At 32.1% G+C, this 16,641-nt stretch overlaps 2 protein-coding genes across 3 annotated transcripts; one reads left to right on the top strand and one right to left on the bottom strand.

The window, feature by feature from the left end:
- Positions 1-947: 947 nt before the first annotated feature.
- Positions 948-5,405, top strand: GlyRS (glycine--tRNA ligase). Of its 2 annotated transcripts, none has more exons than XM_076415013.1 (12): positions 948-1,514; positions 1,948-2,291; positions 2,347-2,512; positions 2,568-2,713; positions 2,772-2,990; positions 3,049-3,142; positions 3,657-3,821; positions 3,898-4,151; positions 4,205-4,326; positions 4,380-4,544; positions 4,820-5,007; positions 5,170-5,405. In XM_076415013.1, exons 1-12 carry the CDS (start codon positions 1,257-1,259, stop codon positions 5,278-5,280), a joined length of 2,232 nt encoding a protein of 743 aa, XP_076271128.1. In that variant the 5' UTR covers positions 948-1,256; the 3' UTR covers positions 5,281-5,405. The 2 variants fall into 2 exon arrangements, with proteins under 2 accessions (XP_076271128.1, XP_076271127.1); XM_076415012.1 differs by having other exon boundaries at positions 4,202-4,326.
- A 1,065-nt stretch (positions 5,406-6,470) lies between these two features.
- On the bottom strand, positions 6,471-7,942 carry p23 (cytosolic prostaglandin E synthase). The gene is made up of 4 exons (XM_076415027.1): positions 7,805-7,942; positions 7,418-7,507; positions 7,215-7,362; positions 6,471-7,150 (listed from the first exon to the last, which is right to left on the bottom strand). The coding sequence occupies exons 1-4, from the start codon at positions 7,816-7,818 to the stop codon at positions 6,887-6,889; spliced, it is 516 nt and encodes a 171-aa protein (XP_076271142.1). The 5' UTR covers positions 7,819-7,942; the 3' UTR covers positions 6,471-6,886.
- Positions 7,943-16,641: the final 8,699 nt, after the last annotated feature.

Below are 16,641 nucleotides of genomic sequence, written 5' to 3'. Positions count from 1 at the left end.
ACAATTATCAAAATAGTACAATTAAAATTGAAGGGGAAAACATGCAATTTATTTTTTTCACAATTCCATAGGCATGATATAAAACAGCAGACAGTCAAAATTGTAGCATTTAAAAAAAAAATAAAAAAGAGAACTAATTTATTTCTTCTTCAATCTAGTTGAGTTGTCTGGTTGTTTTCTAGTTGTCTCTGTCCGTTCTAGTAACTGTTTTGTTTTAATTTTTTTAGCAGTCAAGTCGAGTTTTTTAAATATCTTAACGGCGTAGTTCCACAATGCAATGAAATAAATACAACTTGATTTCCTGTTGACTTTGAATGTGTCATTTTTAAAATTTCAACACACTGCGTATCAGAAACTGTAGGCTAGTGTAAAACAAGATGGCTTGTGTCAATGCCAGAATGTACCAAATTGAGCTTATGAAAATAAAAAAAAGCAAAAGAGTTCCTGATACCCAACTAAATATTTTTTGTGACACTATTTAATTACCTTCAGACAAAATAAGTCGAAATCCGCACTTAAAGTTTGTCAATTTAACTCACGAACAAAGGATTGAAATGAAATACAAAATGAATCAATGAAAAGTGAAAAATTTGGCCCTCGAAAAAAGATCTTGAGCTAAATTATCCGGTTATTGGAAGGTTCCAGTAGATTTAACGCAAATCCTGTAAAAGTATGGATGTATTACAAAATACAGTTCCTGGAACTATAAATATTTAACTTTTTATATTTATAGTACAATTATTTAGCTATTGTGCAAGTTGCACAGCAGAGTAGTCCCCGAGGCAAATAAATAATTTAAATTGTTTTTTTTAGAATTTAGATAAGAACTGGTGAAAATTAGACAAATAAAGCTGATTAGTCTTTTAGTCATAGCTTTTTATTTACTCGCAAACAGTTATAAACATAAATTACATATTGCCATTTATATAAAATATTGATAGATTAGTATATCACAATTTATCGATATATCAACGATATTGCTTGTACATCCCTAACCGGAGCCCAGGGAGGTATCTGAGTTTTACACCCAAAATTATTTATCAGTACCCCAAATATTATTATAGAAAATAATGATATCAGATATATATTTCAATTTAGTGCCGATTTATAAGAAGCTGAATAGAGCTCTTAATTGTCTTAAGTAGAGGATTCCATTAATAACCTAACATTTTATTTCAAAGAGACAAAGTGGAGGAAAGTCCATTCCTTTCACTTCACGGTTAAATATCATTGATTATATCCAACGTGGCACGTAAATGAAACTATATGCTACCTTACGCTACGTATTTAAATTAAAGTTTGTCAACAAATCAGTGACTCAGTGTCGGCAGAACTACATCGCTGTTAAGAAGTTCTCCTGTGTGACATACTTGCAGCAGAAGTACGACCAAAAATCTCAGTGGGGTAAAAATAAACAACACAGGAAAGTAAAATTAAATTTATTCTCTGATACGATGGCCGATCCAAAGATTGAAAAAATCTTAGCACCTTTAAGAGCTAGTGTAAAAGAGCAGGTAATTTTTTCCACTTAAATTAAGTCCCAAATATATCTTTTCTAAAAATATATGGTACTTAATTTAATTTAACAATATGATGAACACAAAACACTATGGCACATTTAATTTTTTTATTGCATATTGCATCAGCAATTTGATTTATATTATTATCTTCAATAATCAAACAATTCGCCAATATTATGGAATTTATTAATTAATTATACATAAAATAATTGAATATCTATAATATATTACATAAATTAACAAAATAAAGCAAGTAATTTTTTTAATTAACTTAAACCCTAAATATATTTTATATATCAACATACTGTTATTAAATGGCTTCAATAATGTTTATTACATAATAAATCAGCAATATGTGTACAATTACCTCCTAACAATTCATATATGATATGCAATTTATTCTTCCATAAAATATGCTATTTATTAGGGTGATTTGGTTCGTAAATTAAAAGAGAATGGAGCCCCAGACCTGGATGTTAAGAAAGCTGTAGCTTTGTTGAAATCTAGGAAAAAAATCCTAGAGGACAAAGAATTATCACTAGCCCCAACTTCGTCATTTGATAGAGCAAAAATGGAAGACTTGCTGAAACGACGTTTCTTCTTTGATCAATCATTTGCAATATATGGAGGCATCACTGGTCAGTTTGATTTTGGACCAATGGGTTGTGCCTTCAAAGCTAATTTGCTTCAGGCGTGGAGACAGTTTTTTGTTTTGGAAGAACAAATGCTTGAGGTAGATTGTTCTATACTCACTCCAGAGCCAGTATTGAAGTAAGACGTAATATTTTTAAGTTTAACACAATTTTATGCTAAATAACATTTTTAGAGCATCGGGGCATGTAGACCGTTTCGCGGATCTGATGGTAAAAGATATAAAAACCGGAGAGTGTTTTAGGCTTGATCATTTGATAAAAGCCCACCTAGAAAAAATCGCAGCTGATAAGAAAACCAGTATTGGAACAAAAGAAGAATGCCAGGACATCGTTATAAAAGTATAATTTTCACATTTTATTTTGTAATACACATCAATTAACTTATTTCATTAAGTTAGATGGAATGAATAAGGAAGAAATGGCTGCTGTCATGAAGAAGTTTGATATGAAGAGTCCTTTAACTGGAAATGAGCTAACCGAACCGATTGAATTTAATTTAATGTTTGGAACACAGATTGGACCCTCCGGATTGATCAAAGGGTATTTTGCTTAAATTTCACTGTAATTCTAGTTGATTTACTTAATTGTGTTGATATAGCTTCCTCCGGCCAGAAACAGCTCAAGGAATATTTGTTAATTTTAAGAGACTCTTGGAATTCAATCAGGGTAAATTACCTTTCGCTGCTGCACAAATTGGAAACGCTTTTCGTAATGAAATATCACCCAGATCTGGATTGATCCGAGTTCGGGAATTTACGATGGCAGAAATCGAACATTTCTGTGATCCTAACGACAAAGCGCATCCCAAATTTGAGAAGTGTGTATTTTATTTTGCTGTTGTAGAGTTATTTTAATTTGTTTTTCATTTTTTTTAGTGAAAAAGATGTGAAACTGTTACTTTATTCAGCTTGCAATCAAATGGACGGAAAACCAGCTGAAATAAAAACAATTGGAGAAGCTGTATCATCTGTATGTATATCATTAATTAATAGTAAACAAAAGTATTCTACCAAACATAATCATATATATATAATATAACATGTAATCACTATAATTTGACAAATATCCAAACAAATGAGTGAGCGCAGTAATCTATGAATATAAGAAAAGGGTCATTTGTCAAATATATTCATTTGATATTGAACGTGTATCAGAGTACGAAATCATTTTAAATCGTTTTTTATCTAAACAATGCAAAACGCAGTTCACATTTTTTGTGTACATAAATATATGTAAGAGAAATTTACATTTTTTAAAGTAACACTTTACTGGGGTTAAATTAAAATTGTAAAAATAATTTCTTCCATAAAGACTTCCCATGGTAACGGTTACCATGACAACGTAATTATGACAAATCGTAAGCCAACTTAAAATACTTATAATTGTTTCCGCTAAAATTTTGAAATAAAAAGTTTATAAAAACACTCTTCTCGGTAAAAATGTCAATACCAATTTAGGCTGTGAAAATAAATTATTATTGCAGGGGCTAGTCGCAAATGAAACCCTGGGCTATTTTATCGCTAGAATACAGAAATTTTTAGTGAGGTGTGGTGTCGATCCCGCCAGATTGAGATTCAGGCAACATATGGCTAACGAAATGGCCCATTATGCGTGTGATTGTTGGGATGCTGAATGTTTAACCAGCTATGTAAGTACACGTATATTAAAAACATTTCAGAAATGTATTAAAATTATTCGCCTTATTAACATGACAATAATTTTAGGGATGGATAGAATGTGTAGGTTGCGCAGATCGTTCAGCATATGACCTCACACAACATACCAAAGCAACTGGTGTTCGTTTAGCTGCGGAAAAGAAACTAGCCGAACCGAAAGTTATTGATGTGGTCGAAGCTTCACCCAATAAAGGCACTTTAGGAAAAACATTCAAGAAAAACGCAAAAGCTGTTACAGACGCACTCGCTGTTTTAAGTTTGGCGGATATCGAAGATCTGGAAAAGAAGTTGGCCGGTGATGGGTAAGTTGTAAAACAAGATTGTAAAACCATTTTTATAAGAATATTTTAAGGAATTACGAACTATCAGCTGGAGAGCAGAAGTTTACCTTGACCAAGGACCATGTGTCCGTCAAGAGATATCAAAAAACCGTACATGTGGAGGAAATCACCCCCAGTGTTATTGAACCATCATTTGGTTAGATGGAAAATAAACATTTTATCCAGAATAATATAATTTCCGCGTTATAGGTGTTGGAAGAGTAATGTACACGATATTTGAACATAATTTCAATCAACGGGAAAATGATGAGCAACGAACTTACCTTTCTTTGCCTGCTTTGGTGGCCCCCTTGAAATGTAGTATCCTGCCCTTAAGTTCTAACACTGAGTTTGTACCCTTTATAAAACGGTTATGTAAGTATATGATATTGAGTTATTTTCCGTTTATTAAGGGGTGATTCCAACTTGATGCATAAAATTTTATATAGGTACACAGAATGTCCTTTTATTGAAAACAGGACAGTTAATTACTACTTTTGTACTATACTAAAATAAATGAAAATATTAAAACTAAAAAAAATAATAAAAATATGATCGTACTAAATCTATCATAGCAGCCTTTAAAACAAAACTTAATATATTTTTATGGTAATTTTAAATTATGTTAAAAACAATGGGATATTTTTCAGCTGGTGAGTTAGCAAAGGTCGACGTTTCCTACAAAGTGGACGACAGTTCTGGCTCAATCGGGAGACGTTATGCTCGTACAGATGAAATCGCGATACCCTATGGCATTACAATAGATTTCGATACGCTGAAGGAGCCGCATAGTGTAACATTAAGAGAAAGAGATTCAATGGTTCAAGTTAGAATACCGGTAAGTATTTAAATTATAGTTAAAGAAACACAACAAACAAGGATATTCAGTTGTTGATGTCAACTTCATACGTTAGTAAATATGACACCAGCAAGTAGGCTGGTTTCTAAAATTAAAGACAATTGGTACCTTGGTGCTTTAACTTATTAATATTTGTTTCAGTTGGATGAAATTTCTACCGTGGTCCATAACTTATCGTACAATAAACAGTCGTGGAGCGACATAGAGAACAAATATCCCAAGTTTGAACAACAGGAAAATAAAGGAAATTGATTAAAGTACTTAATTTATGATTCTGTAGCTTGATTTAAGCTTAAATTGTATTTTGTATTCTTACAAACTTACTTAAGCTTTGCTCCCGTTTCCTTATTTTAAATAAATTATTTTTTTCCTAGCGATTCGTCCTTTAATTTTTTTGCCTCACACAAAAATAAACATCTTGTAACGTTATGGAAAGTATAAATTAATTTTCTTTGGATCAAAAAAGTAAACCAATCAACCGTCATTGATAATTTTGACAGCGTTCAAAGCCTTCTATGCATGAACGTGCTTTCAAAACAATGTATCTTGATAAATAATATTATAGAGAACATTAAGCCGACTGTATTTGTTCTCTGTCATACGGATTATCTATGGCGGTCAATTTTTACAATTTGGCGTTTCGTTTTTTTTAAGGTCATAGTCAAAAATTATGCTACATTAGGCAGTAATATTTTGGTTGAAAGGCATTCGCTTGTTTGACCGCTCTTGCATGTCAAAACAACCCCATGCCTACAATTTGAGGGTTACTTTTTTTTACAGAATGATGTAAATAAAATGGAGTTATATAAAAGAAATTTGTAGAGCATTAAGGTGCAGAAAATAAAAATCCGATTCTTGGCTGTTGTTTGTTTAAAAATTGGTTCAAAACTTACAATGTACATTCAACCATATTTAACTATTATTTTACACCACTGAAGTTCTAAATTACAAACATGAATTACATATTGCCATATTCATCCTGTAATTTTTTTGCCTCACACAAAAATAAACATCTTGTAACGTTTTGGAAAGTATAAATTCATTTTCTTTGGATCAAAAAAGTAAACCAACCAACCGTCATTGATAATTTTGACAGCGTTCAAAGCCTTCTATGCATGAACGTGCTTTCAAAACAATGTATCTTGATAAATAATATTATAGAGAACATTAAGCCGACTGTCTTTGCTCTCTGTCATACGGATTATCCATGGCGGTCAATTTTTATAATTTGGCGTTTCGTTTTTTAAGGTCATAGTCAAAAATGATGCATTAGGCAGTAATATTTTGGTTGAAAGGCATTCGCTTGTTTGACCACTCTTGCATGTCAAAACAACCCCATGCCTACAATTTGAGGGTTACTTTTTTTACAGAATGATGTAAATAAAATGGAGCTATATAAAAGAAATTTGTAGAGCATTAAGGTGCAGAAAATAAAAATCCGATTCTTGGCTGTTGTTTAATTAAAAATTGGTTCAAAACTTACAATGTACATTCAACCACATTTAACTATTATTTTACACTACTGAAGTTCTAAATTACAAACTAAAAATCCTGAATTCCTCCTTGCAAAAGTGTACGCGATGTGAACTGCTTATATGGCCATGGAAGATGTTTGTTTTTTTATTGTAAAGAAAATATCAGCTCCTTTCTGCTTTTATGTCCCTTTTTATTTCCACATGTTTACAATGCATTGGAATTAAATAAAACACTTGAAATATTCAAGCCATACCAAAAAAAATCATATATCAATATGACAAATTGTAGTACTTTTTTGGTAGTGTGTTAAATAAATTTAACGAAATTCAAAAATACAAAATAGAGATAAGAAAAAAAAACAATTATCATTAATATCCTAAAGCTACTCTAAATCGGGAATAGGTTCATCGTCAGAATCTCCTCCGTCATCAGCGTCTAAATCATCAAAAGTTGGTTTTCCTCCACCGCCGCCTAAACCACCCATTTGTCTCATCATATCCTCGAAATCTCCTCCGCCTCCCATACCACCAACTCCTTCATCACCAGAATCATCCTCATCGTGCCATTTGTTAAAATCACATTTGAGCCAATGATGTTTCTTTTTATCGGATGTTAAACTAGGCCAATAAGGTTCTTCTTGGTTAGCCTAAAAACAAATGATTTTGTTTTTACTTGCCTTTTGGGTAAAAACAATAACTATTAAGACCTACTTTGGCTAAAACAATTTCGATACATCTTTCTCTATTAAAACTTTTACTCTTATCGGGATCAATTTCTTTATATAATGGAATGGTTACTTCATACTCTTTCTTTCCTATACCACCAGTTCCATGAAAGTATACAGAATTTTTAGTGAATCTGTAATAGTAAATATATAATATTTGTAGCGAAATAAATATTTTGGTAAATTTACTTGACATCGAGGTCCTTTACATCTTCTAAATTAATAGTTAGAAATACAACTGGGGATCTTTGTGCCCACATTACAGGAGGAGGTGGTAATCTGAAAATAAAAAATTAAAAAGTTAGGTTGGAAGTAAACAATATCTCATTTTTAATTTCTATATATGTATATTATACAGCAAGGCACTGCTTTCCTGCAAAAAAAAAGTATAACAGTTTATTAGTGGTTTATAGATGTTTAGCAACGATCATAAAAAGGGAAAAGAAAATTCTAGAATCGATTACTCTTGGTCCACAACATGGCGTAAACTTCGGAAAACTTTTCTGTGGTTATTTAGTTATGCTATGTATCCGAAGGCATTAAAAGTAAATAATTGATATTAAAGCTGATACTTACGCAGAATCAGTCATTTTTCCAAATTTATTTAGATTAATTTAACTTGACTTGCGGATCAAACGTCTACCCTCGCCTATAGAAACGCGCACGACTGCTATCTGATAAAACAACATGAAGTTAGGCATATGAAAAGAGATGATATGAAAATATGATATGTTTGTTCGATATTTATAATACGGCAATCATTTTTTAAATTACTAATTTTATACGTAATACAAGACAAAATTGTTCATAATTTTTTAACGGAAATGCACCAATTATACTAATATAAAAATGTATAAGCAGCGGAAAAATCAAATTTAAATTAAAGAAGATTTTGTCTCATATTTATTATATATACTGTTTAATATAACATATATATGCTTTTTTATTTTTGTTTCTATGGATATACTATATTATAATATATACATTATATTTTTTAGATATACTAAAGTTCTTTGTAGATATTACTTTTGCCGGTGTTTATGCAACCTAACATACTTACATACGTCTCTAAATTACAGTTTTTGACTTTAAAGGTTTGAAATTTTTAGTCTTTAAAAATCTTAGAGGTTCTAGTAACATAGTAAAAATGTGGAGTTATATGAATTATTTGTATACATTTTATTTTTATATAGTCGTAAATATATTATGTATAGTGAAGCAAATGCTGAAAAAATGTAAAGTTGTTAGGCTAAATATAATTAGTTATACATTTTTTATATTTACATACTTGATAAGGTTTTTAAATTATCTAGAACGTTCACATTTTTCTTATCTTCTACTAGTTATATATAAAGCCGGTACATAAACATATAATATATTTATATATACTATAATGATATGTATGTACTATATATACAGGGATTGTCGGAAATATTCTTAAAATTAGTCTCCCCTCTATCAGTTGGTTTGAGTAGAAAGCAAAACATTTTCAAAGCGTGGAGGTACCATAGAATAAACAATAGTATCGCGGTACGTTTACCGTCGTTCGGTACTTCTTTCACGGTTAATTATTAACGGCCTGCTACGAGCGCTCCTATTCCTTTGGTAAACTCTGCGTTACTGTTTTTCTCTATGGTTACCGTATTCAACTATCAAACTTAATCGTTTGACGTTTATTGGCAAAGGTCGTCAACGGCTCCCGTTAATATTCGCGACATTTTCAAATTCTCGCCGCCGTCATTAAACTAAATTGTCAGTTGTAAATTTTTTAAACGGGAAGGTCGGTTCAATTGTTTCTATTCCGCTCTGGTTGGTCCATCATAACAAATTCGATCGCGTCCTCCCTATCTTGACGCCGGCAAAATCAGATGAACTGTGACATCGCGGTTTACCGGTAGATTTTTCCAATTTTGACGTTGACGTGCGCCGATATGAAAACCGTTTGTGGATTATCATTGGCCATGGAATAAATGCACTGGAAATATGTCGATCTTCAAAGATAATACTCTGGTAAGTTAAATTCGAAACACTGCGGGATTATATTATAACAAATTAAATCAATTAAGATTATATCACAGTTATAATGAAATATGAAGGTTCAATTGTTTTTTGTTATTGTTATGTTTCTATGGAAATTTGCATGACCAAACGACTCAAGTGTGGCAAAAATATATTATAATAAAAAAGTGAAACTAAATCATTGTTAAAGCATAAACACTAATGTATTAGCGCTATTTTTTTTATTGTTTTATATAAATAAATATTTTTATCAATTGAATAATGGTTTGATTTATCGATTAAGACAGTTTAGAAAAAAACCTAGACGGTTACTGATTCTGTATTGATTATTATATCGATCACTGATTATTAGTCGATGAATTGAAGGACATATTAATTAACATTTTCTATCTTCGAAGTTATATTTAAAAAATATGGAATCTAGAAATATAAAATAAGAAGAAATTGATTTTTATCTAGTATCTATTAGATTGAGAATGCATAATTTTTAAATTGTTTTCTTGAATTGTTCCTTAAATTGAAATTAATTAAGCCTCCGTGGAACTATAGTTGTTTAATAAAAATATATGGCTCTTTTTTTTAATTAACATTCGATTTCAAAAAATAAATAGCCCGTTTTAAGTTTTATATCGATTGTGGTTGCGACCCTGAGGATAACGAGATATTAATCAAGACTGACGTAACAACAAGTTACTGTCTTTAACGTTCTGGAGCCGGTAAAGCAGGTGAAAAATCGAAATAACCTGATAGTGATTGGATATTTATTGACAACGTTATGGTTATATATATTAAAATTAAAAAACCGATAAATCATCCCAGAAATATATGTATTACTTCTCAATTATTTTTATGGTTATCTAATTTATAAAGTGACCATGGTTTTTTAGTAGGACTAAAATTTAGATCAACCACTTGGTTTATTTTATAATATGAAGGGTGTTTTTTTTAAACAATACGATTTTGAATTAAAAAATAATACATATAAATTAAATTTAAAGGCAAATAATTGTATATATTTTAATTAGAAATATATTGTTATGATATCATATATTTTTTGAAAAGAATTTTCGGCGCACAGCCACTGCGATAATGATTCCAGTTCGTGATTACAGAAATACATTTACTCTTTTTAAAGTGATATATCATTATACGAGCTTTGTTGTGTAAATAATTGTCGCCTATATTATAAATAGATGGAAGAATAGATGTTTTTTTTTACTGGAAGACTATTAAAGAATAGTGAATATATAAAATATGTTTCGAGGTTTGTTATTACTTCTTAGTTTAATGACATGCGGGGACAGCCGGAAGTCAGAGGGGCCTGGACCTGGTGAATTTGATGGGTGCTGAAGATTTTTAAGTTTGATGAAAACCATTCTTATCTTCTGTAAACCAGGTATTTTCTCAACTAGCACACGACTCACTAGTTTCCTGTTTTTATATTCCTTTTTAGTCATTTTTTTAAATTCATATTGGAACTATAAGCAGCTGTAAATGTATGAATTAATTGACTGTTATAGATGAAATTACACACTTGTTCAAATAATACAGTACCGTTTATGAAATAAAACAAAATGGGAATGTTAATGGGGGCGCCATTTATTATCGAATAACAACGGTTTTAATATTACTGTGCAGTCTAGTTTATTAAATTATCTTACAATATTCTTTCTTTAAATTAATATGAGATTTTCTTTTGTTTCATTTGGCGGGCATGTTGTAGTATCGAGATATACGGTGTGTTGAGATATTCAATAGAAATAAATAGAAAAATACAAAAATGTTTCATTGTAATTCAGAAAAATTTCTGTGGGTTTTATCTTCGAACAAAGTTCTGTCCAATTGTTTTCCACCCATTCCTAATTTAATTTAGACTCTGGAATAATCTTTGATGTGTCAGTTTTGGGTCATTTGTGGTTTTGCTTATTTACATAACCATTTATATTATATTTATTATATTATTTTATAAGTGGGTTAATTTTTGGCGTATTTTTGAGGTTCGAGATATCAGAAGGACCTTAATCTGGCCAATAAACGATATGTTGAAACAATTCTTCTGTAAACCTATTATTTTCACAAGTTTTTATATCCATTTGGACCAGAGACTTATAACAATTATTTTATCAGTTTGAAAGCAATTTACGAGCAAAAGGAATTTTTCTGTTGATGGTGACCCAAATCTTATTTTATATTATCGTATTTATTTATTTTCTAATGAACAAATGTGTCTATGATTTGTAGAGAGTAATTATAATATATATGCAAAACAATTTCAACGAGATTCACAGGATTTTTCTTGGAGCTTTAACATATGACAAATCATCTTGACTGAAGCTCAAGGAGTCGCCAAAATGTGTCAATATGATGATCTTGAGTTTTCGACAATATCTAGTAACAACAAAATGAAAAACAAAAGAAAAAGAAAAAATATGATGTCCTCATATGTCTGGTCGGATTAAAAGTGTTATAACAGTTTTTCCGACAATATTCACAACTCGATTACTGATCCATTACTGTCTTGATACGTTGATAATCGAAATATGAACGGTACAAGAACAAATAAACAATAAAAAACAAAACTCTTAACCTTACAAAATACTATCACCAGCTGTTGTAATTCGTTGGATTCTACGTGTCGTTTGCTTGTAAATGACAACGTCGCAAGATCAGGCGGAAACTACCGAAGTTTACCGGTTACAACCGGTATTCGTCATAATTCTCCAGAAATAACCACTTCTGATATAGATTATCAAAACGCACATGCGCAAAACGAAACAATTATATACCACAACTTGTTTGTTTCCCTGTGGTCAGAAGTTTAGTTGTGTCATTTTGAATGACAGATGGCGTCGGGTTTTCAGTTTTACTCTTAACAAACCGATGATCCTTACATATATATTGAAGGTAAACGAATAAAACAACAACGTATTCATTCATTGCACTCGCTTTTGTTTTGATTAGCACCATGCACGATGACTTGCGAAAACAATGATTTAGACCTTCGAGAGACATACTTTACGAGATTTAACGTTAGAAGTTCATTGACAAAGTCCGTTACGAATTATCACGTCCGCGCTATCTAGGCCGATGAACGGAAGTTAATTTTGACAGCGGTATCGCTGGCAATTGTTTTCACTGATACTGCGCCTATTGCGATTGTGTATTTGGCGTGCTTTTTTTTCAGCATTTAATTAATGGTTTTGTGCGCTGTTGTTTAATGGGGTTTTACGGCTTGTTATGTCTTCTTGAACTCATTATTTTGAACAATAACATTAACATTTTATTTGTTCTTAATACAAGAGGTGGGACATATACGTAACATTTCTTTATTAGTGAAATGTTGAACCACCATCATTCGTGGGATACAGTCGTAGTATATCTAAATAGTTTCCAGTGGAATGTTGTTCCGTTTTTGTATCAGAACAAACGCTTGATGACGTATGTACAAAAAAACTTTGAATATACTATATATTCGTTCATACGTCTTGAAGCCTGTAAAAAAATATATATTTTTGTAAAAAAATATTTCTCCCCAAAACCTGGGAAGTCAGCAAACGAAATAAAAGCCTATAGACCTATATCACTGCTGCCAGTAATATCTAAGGTTTTTGAAAAACTTCTGTTGAAAAGAATAAGACCGATCATAGAGAGAAAACACCTAATACCAACACACCAGTTTGGATTTATCAACAAGCACTCAACAATTGACCGGGTCCACAGACTAAAAGATGTTATTGAAAAAGCCTACGAAAGTAAAAAAGTATGCTCAGCTATAATTTTCGATGTAGCACAAGCTTTCGATAAGGTTTGGCATGAAGGCCTTATTCATAAACTACAGAAAATGCTACCAAAACAACACACCGAACTATTAAAATCATACATTACAACCAGACTGTTTAGAGTTAAACAAGAAGAAGCTTACTCTACAATAAAAGAATCTAAAGCAGATGTACCACGAGGAAGTGTATTGGGACCAATGCTTTATCTACTCTACACTTGTGATATACCACAAATGGAGATAGCTGATTATAGCTGTCGGAGACAATAGTGAAGAAGCCTCACGAAAATTACAACAGGCAAGTGACAATATAAATAATTGGACACAAGCTTGGAAAATAAGAATTAATGAAAGTAAATCTGTACATGTGCAGTTCACCTATAAACAGACCGTACAATCATCAATAACATTAAATAACACTATGATTCCATATAGCAACAACGCTAAATATCTCGGAATGAATCTCGATGCAAAACTTCGCTGGAAGGAACACATAAAGAAGAAAAGAAAAGAACTGGAATTGAAATATAGGAAAATGTACTGGCTAATTGGAAGAGAATCACAATTATCGGTACATAATAAATTGCTATTATATAAACTAATGCTGAAACCTATATGGACCTACGGAGTTCAATTATGGGGATGCTCTGCAAAGAGTAACATAAATAAAATACAAATTTTTGAGAACAAAGTCCTGAGAGGTACTGTGGGTGCACCCAAATATTATAGGACTGATTACCTACATCGAGACCTTTAGATACCCACAGTCAGTCAATAAATCAAGAGAATTGCAAGGGGGCATGAGGAAAGACTCCATTCTCACACGAATATTGAAATATTACAACTATTGGATACCACCAGAACAGGACACAGACTCAAAAGAATCAAACCATCTGATCTGGTGTAGTGTTGTGTAGTGAGGTGCATTTATTAAAAATGCAACAGTGACATGTATAAACATTATTTCACCAGAGACTGAGATAGGGCCGATGGGTCCTCCTAGTTATATACCTAGATTTAGAAGTTATCTTAAAGACAAATTGTAGGTTTGATGGAAACGACTAGTAACAATATATTAATTAAATAATAATAAAAAATTAAATTTTGAATAAGGAATTAAAATTCGTAGTGTTAAAATTAGAAATTAATGCACGCACCAAATATCGTTCTGATTTTTTTGGGTCAGATTTTCTTTCTCAGAACCACTAGTTGCTGGGTCCAGCGGCGCGTAAATTGAAACTTTAATGGGAAATGTGAAATGTCCCGCGATCCATTGACGATTTGTTAACGATCGCCAATCAAGAGTGCGCGCCGACGTAATCGATTGTTGATTTTCGGTCAAGTTACTTCGCTTTTTTTTCGGACCGTTTGTTGCCAAATGACCGCTATCCAATCAGAGTTTCTGAATTTTGATTGCGGTTCAAATAGCTTCAGACCTTTCAAATTTAGGAATATAGTTTAATGCGTTTCGGTAATATGGCTTAAATTTAAATACCATTATTTTTTGCGGTGAAACCGGAAAGTGGAACGTCCTGTTACGATTGATCTTCACCTAGAACTATCGTTTTGACAGAAATGATTTGATAAGAGCGTTCACCTGTCCTAAAATATTTCCCCTTAAGCTTTCGTGCAAAATCTTTGGTTCAAAGGCTTCGAAGTCTTTGGTTAGGTTCAAGAAGACTGTTCCAAATATTTCACGTCGGTTACAAGCAGAGTTGATTTTTGCGACCTGCCATACCATTACAAATTTATCATTTTGTAGGTGAAAATGACCAGAAGTCAAAAATTATCGATATTTATCAAAAGATTTAGTTTATGTTAACATATGCGACAAAGTTCCCTGGAAAGAACATATAAAGAGGAATGGCAAAACAACTCTAGGAAAACGTATTCATTACTTGGAAGGTTTGGAGTTAAACAAGAAGAAGCTTACTCTACAGTAAAAGAAGCTAAAGCGGGTGTACCACAAGGAAGTGTACTGCGGCCAATGTTTTATCTACTCTACACATGTGATATATACCACAAATGGAGAATATTACGATGGCTACATTTGCTGATGATACTGTGATTATAGCTGTCGGAGACAATAGTGAAGAAGCCACACGAAAATTACAACAGGCAAATGACAATATAAATAATTGGACACAAGCTTGGATAATAAAAATTAACGAAAGTAAATCTGTGCATGTGCAGTTCACCTACAATCAGACCTTAAAAGCACCAATAACATTAAATAATACTATCATTCCATATAACAACAACGCTAAATATCTCGGAATGAATCTTGATGCAAAACTTCGCTGGAAGGAACATATAAAGAATAAAAGAAAAGAACTGGAATTGAAATATAGGAAAATGTATTGGCTAATTGGAAGGAAATCACAATTATCAGTACAATAAATTGCTATTATATAAGCAAATATTGAAACCTATATGGACATACGGAGTTCAATTATGGGGATGTTCTGCAAAGAGTAACATAAATAAAATACAACTATTTCAGAACAAAGTCCTGAGAAGTATTGTGGGCGCACCCACATACTACCGTATTGACTACCTACATCGAGACCTTCAGATACCCACAGTCAGTCAAGAAATCAATAGAATTGTAAGGGGGCACGAGGAAAGACTCCATTTTCATAAGAATATTGAGGTATTGCAACTTTTGGATACCACCAGAGCCGGACACAGATTCAAGAGGCTCAAACCATCTGATCTTGTGTAGTGTTGTGTAGTGAGGTGCATATAATAATACAACAGTAACATGTATTCAACATGTAATAAACATTATTTCACCAAAGACCGCGATAGTCGTAAACGATGTAACAATGTAATAATTAAATAATAAAAAAAATAATTGGAAGTATATAATAAATAGTTATTATACAAGCGTATTAAACGATTTATGGAAATACCAGATTATCAGTTTGGATTTCGAAATCACCATTCAACAATTGACCAAGTGCACAGAAAAACAGCGGTTGTTGGAAAGACATTTTAAGAAAAGAAATACTGCCCCGCAATTTACCTGGGATTAATCTACAAAACGTGAAAATTGCTACCGCGGAATTACGGTTAACTGTTCAAATTATAACTTTTCGAACAAAAATGTAGAATTTCGCGTGAAGAGACATTCAATCAACACTTAAATCTATTTCAGCTGGCGTTCCCCAGGGTAGTGTCTTGGGGCTACTCCTGCATCTGCTCTACACTGCTGATATCCCAACAACAAAAGAAACGGTACTTGGAACATTTTCCGACGACACGGTTATCATCTCTGCCTAAGGTTCTCAAAGATGTACAAATGGATTAGAAACTAGAAAATATAGCTCATAATAGCTCCAAATCTGACTAATATTAATTTAACGTTGTGGTAAAATGACATAAACCTCACTCACGTCAATCACTTGACGGACGCCCTCAAGCAGAATCAGCTAAATACTCAGGAATTCATCTCGATGGCGAGTTAAATTGGAAACATCATGTTAGGCAAAATGCAGGGCAGATTGCACTTGCATCTTGATCAAGCAACTGTACTGGTCAGTCAACTTATAAATGCATCATAAATGCAGCCAAACCAAAGTTCTATTAATTACCCATGCTTATAGCTACGTAA

This window comes from Rhynchophorus ferrugineus, unplaced genomic scaffold, assembly GCF_030347505.1.
Source record: "Rhynchophorus ferrugineus isolate W39M unplaced genomic scaffold, kcgeb_rfMv2 rfM9, whole genome shotgun sequence".
NCBI lineage: Eukaryota > Metazoa > Arthropoda > Insecta > Coleoptera > Curculionidae > Rhynchophorus > Rhynchophorus ferrugineus.
Note: the sequence above shows the minus strand (reverse complement) of the source record. Positions and strands in the feature narration are given on the sequence as shown.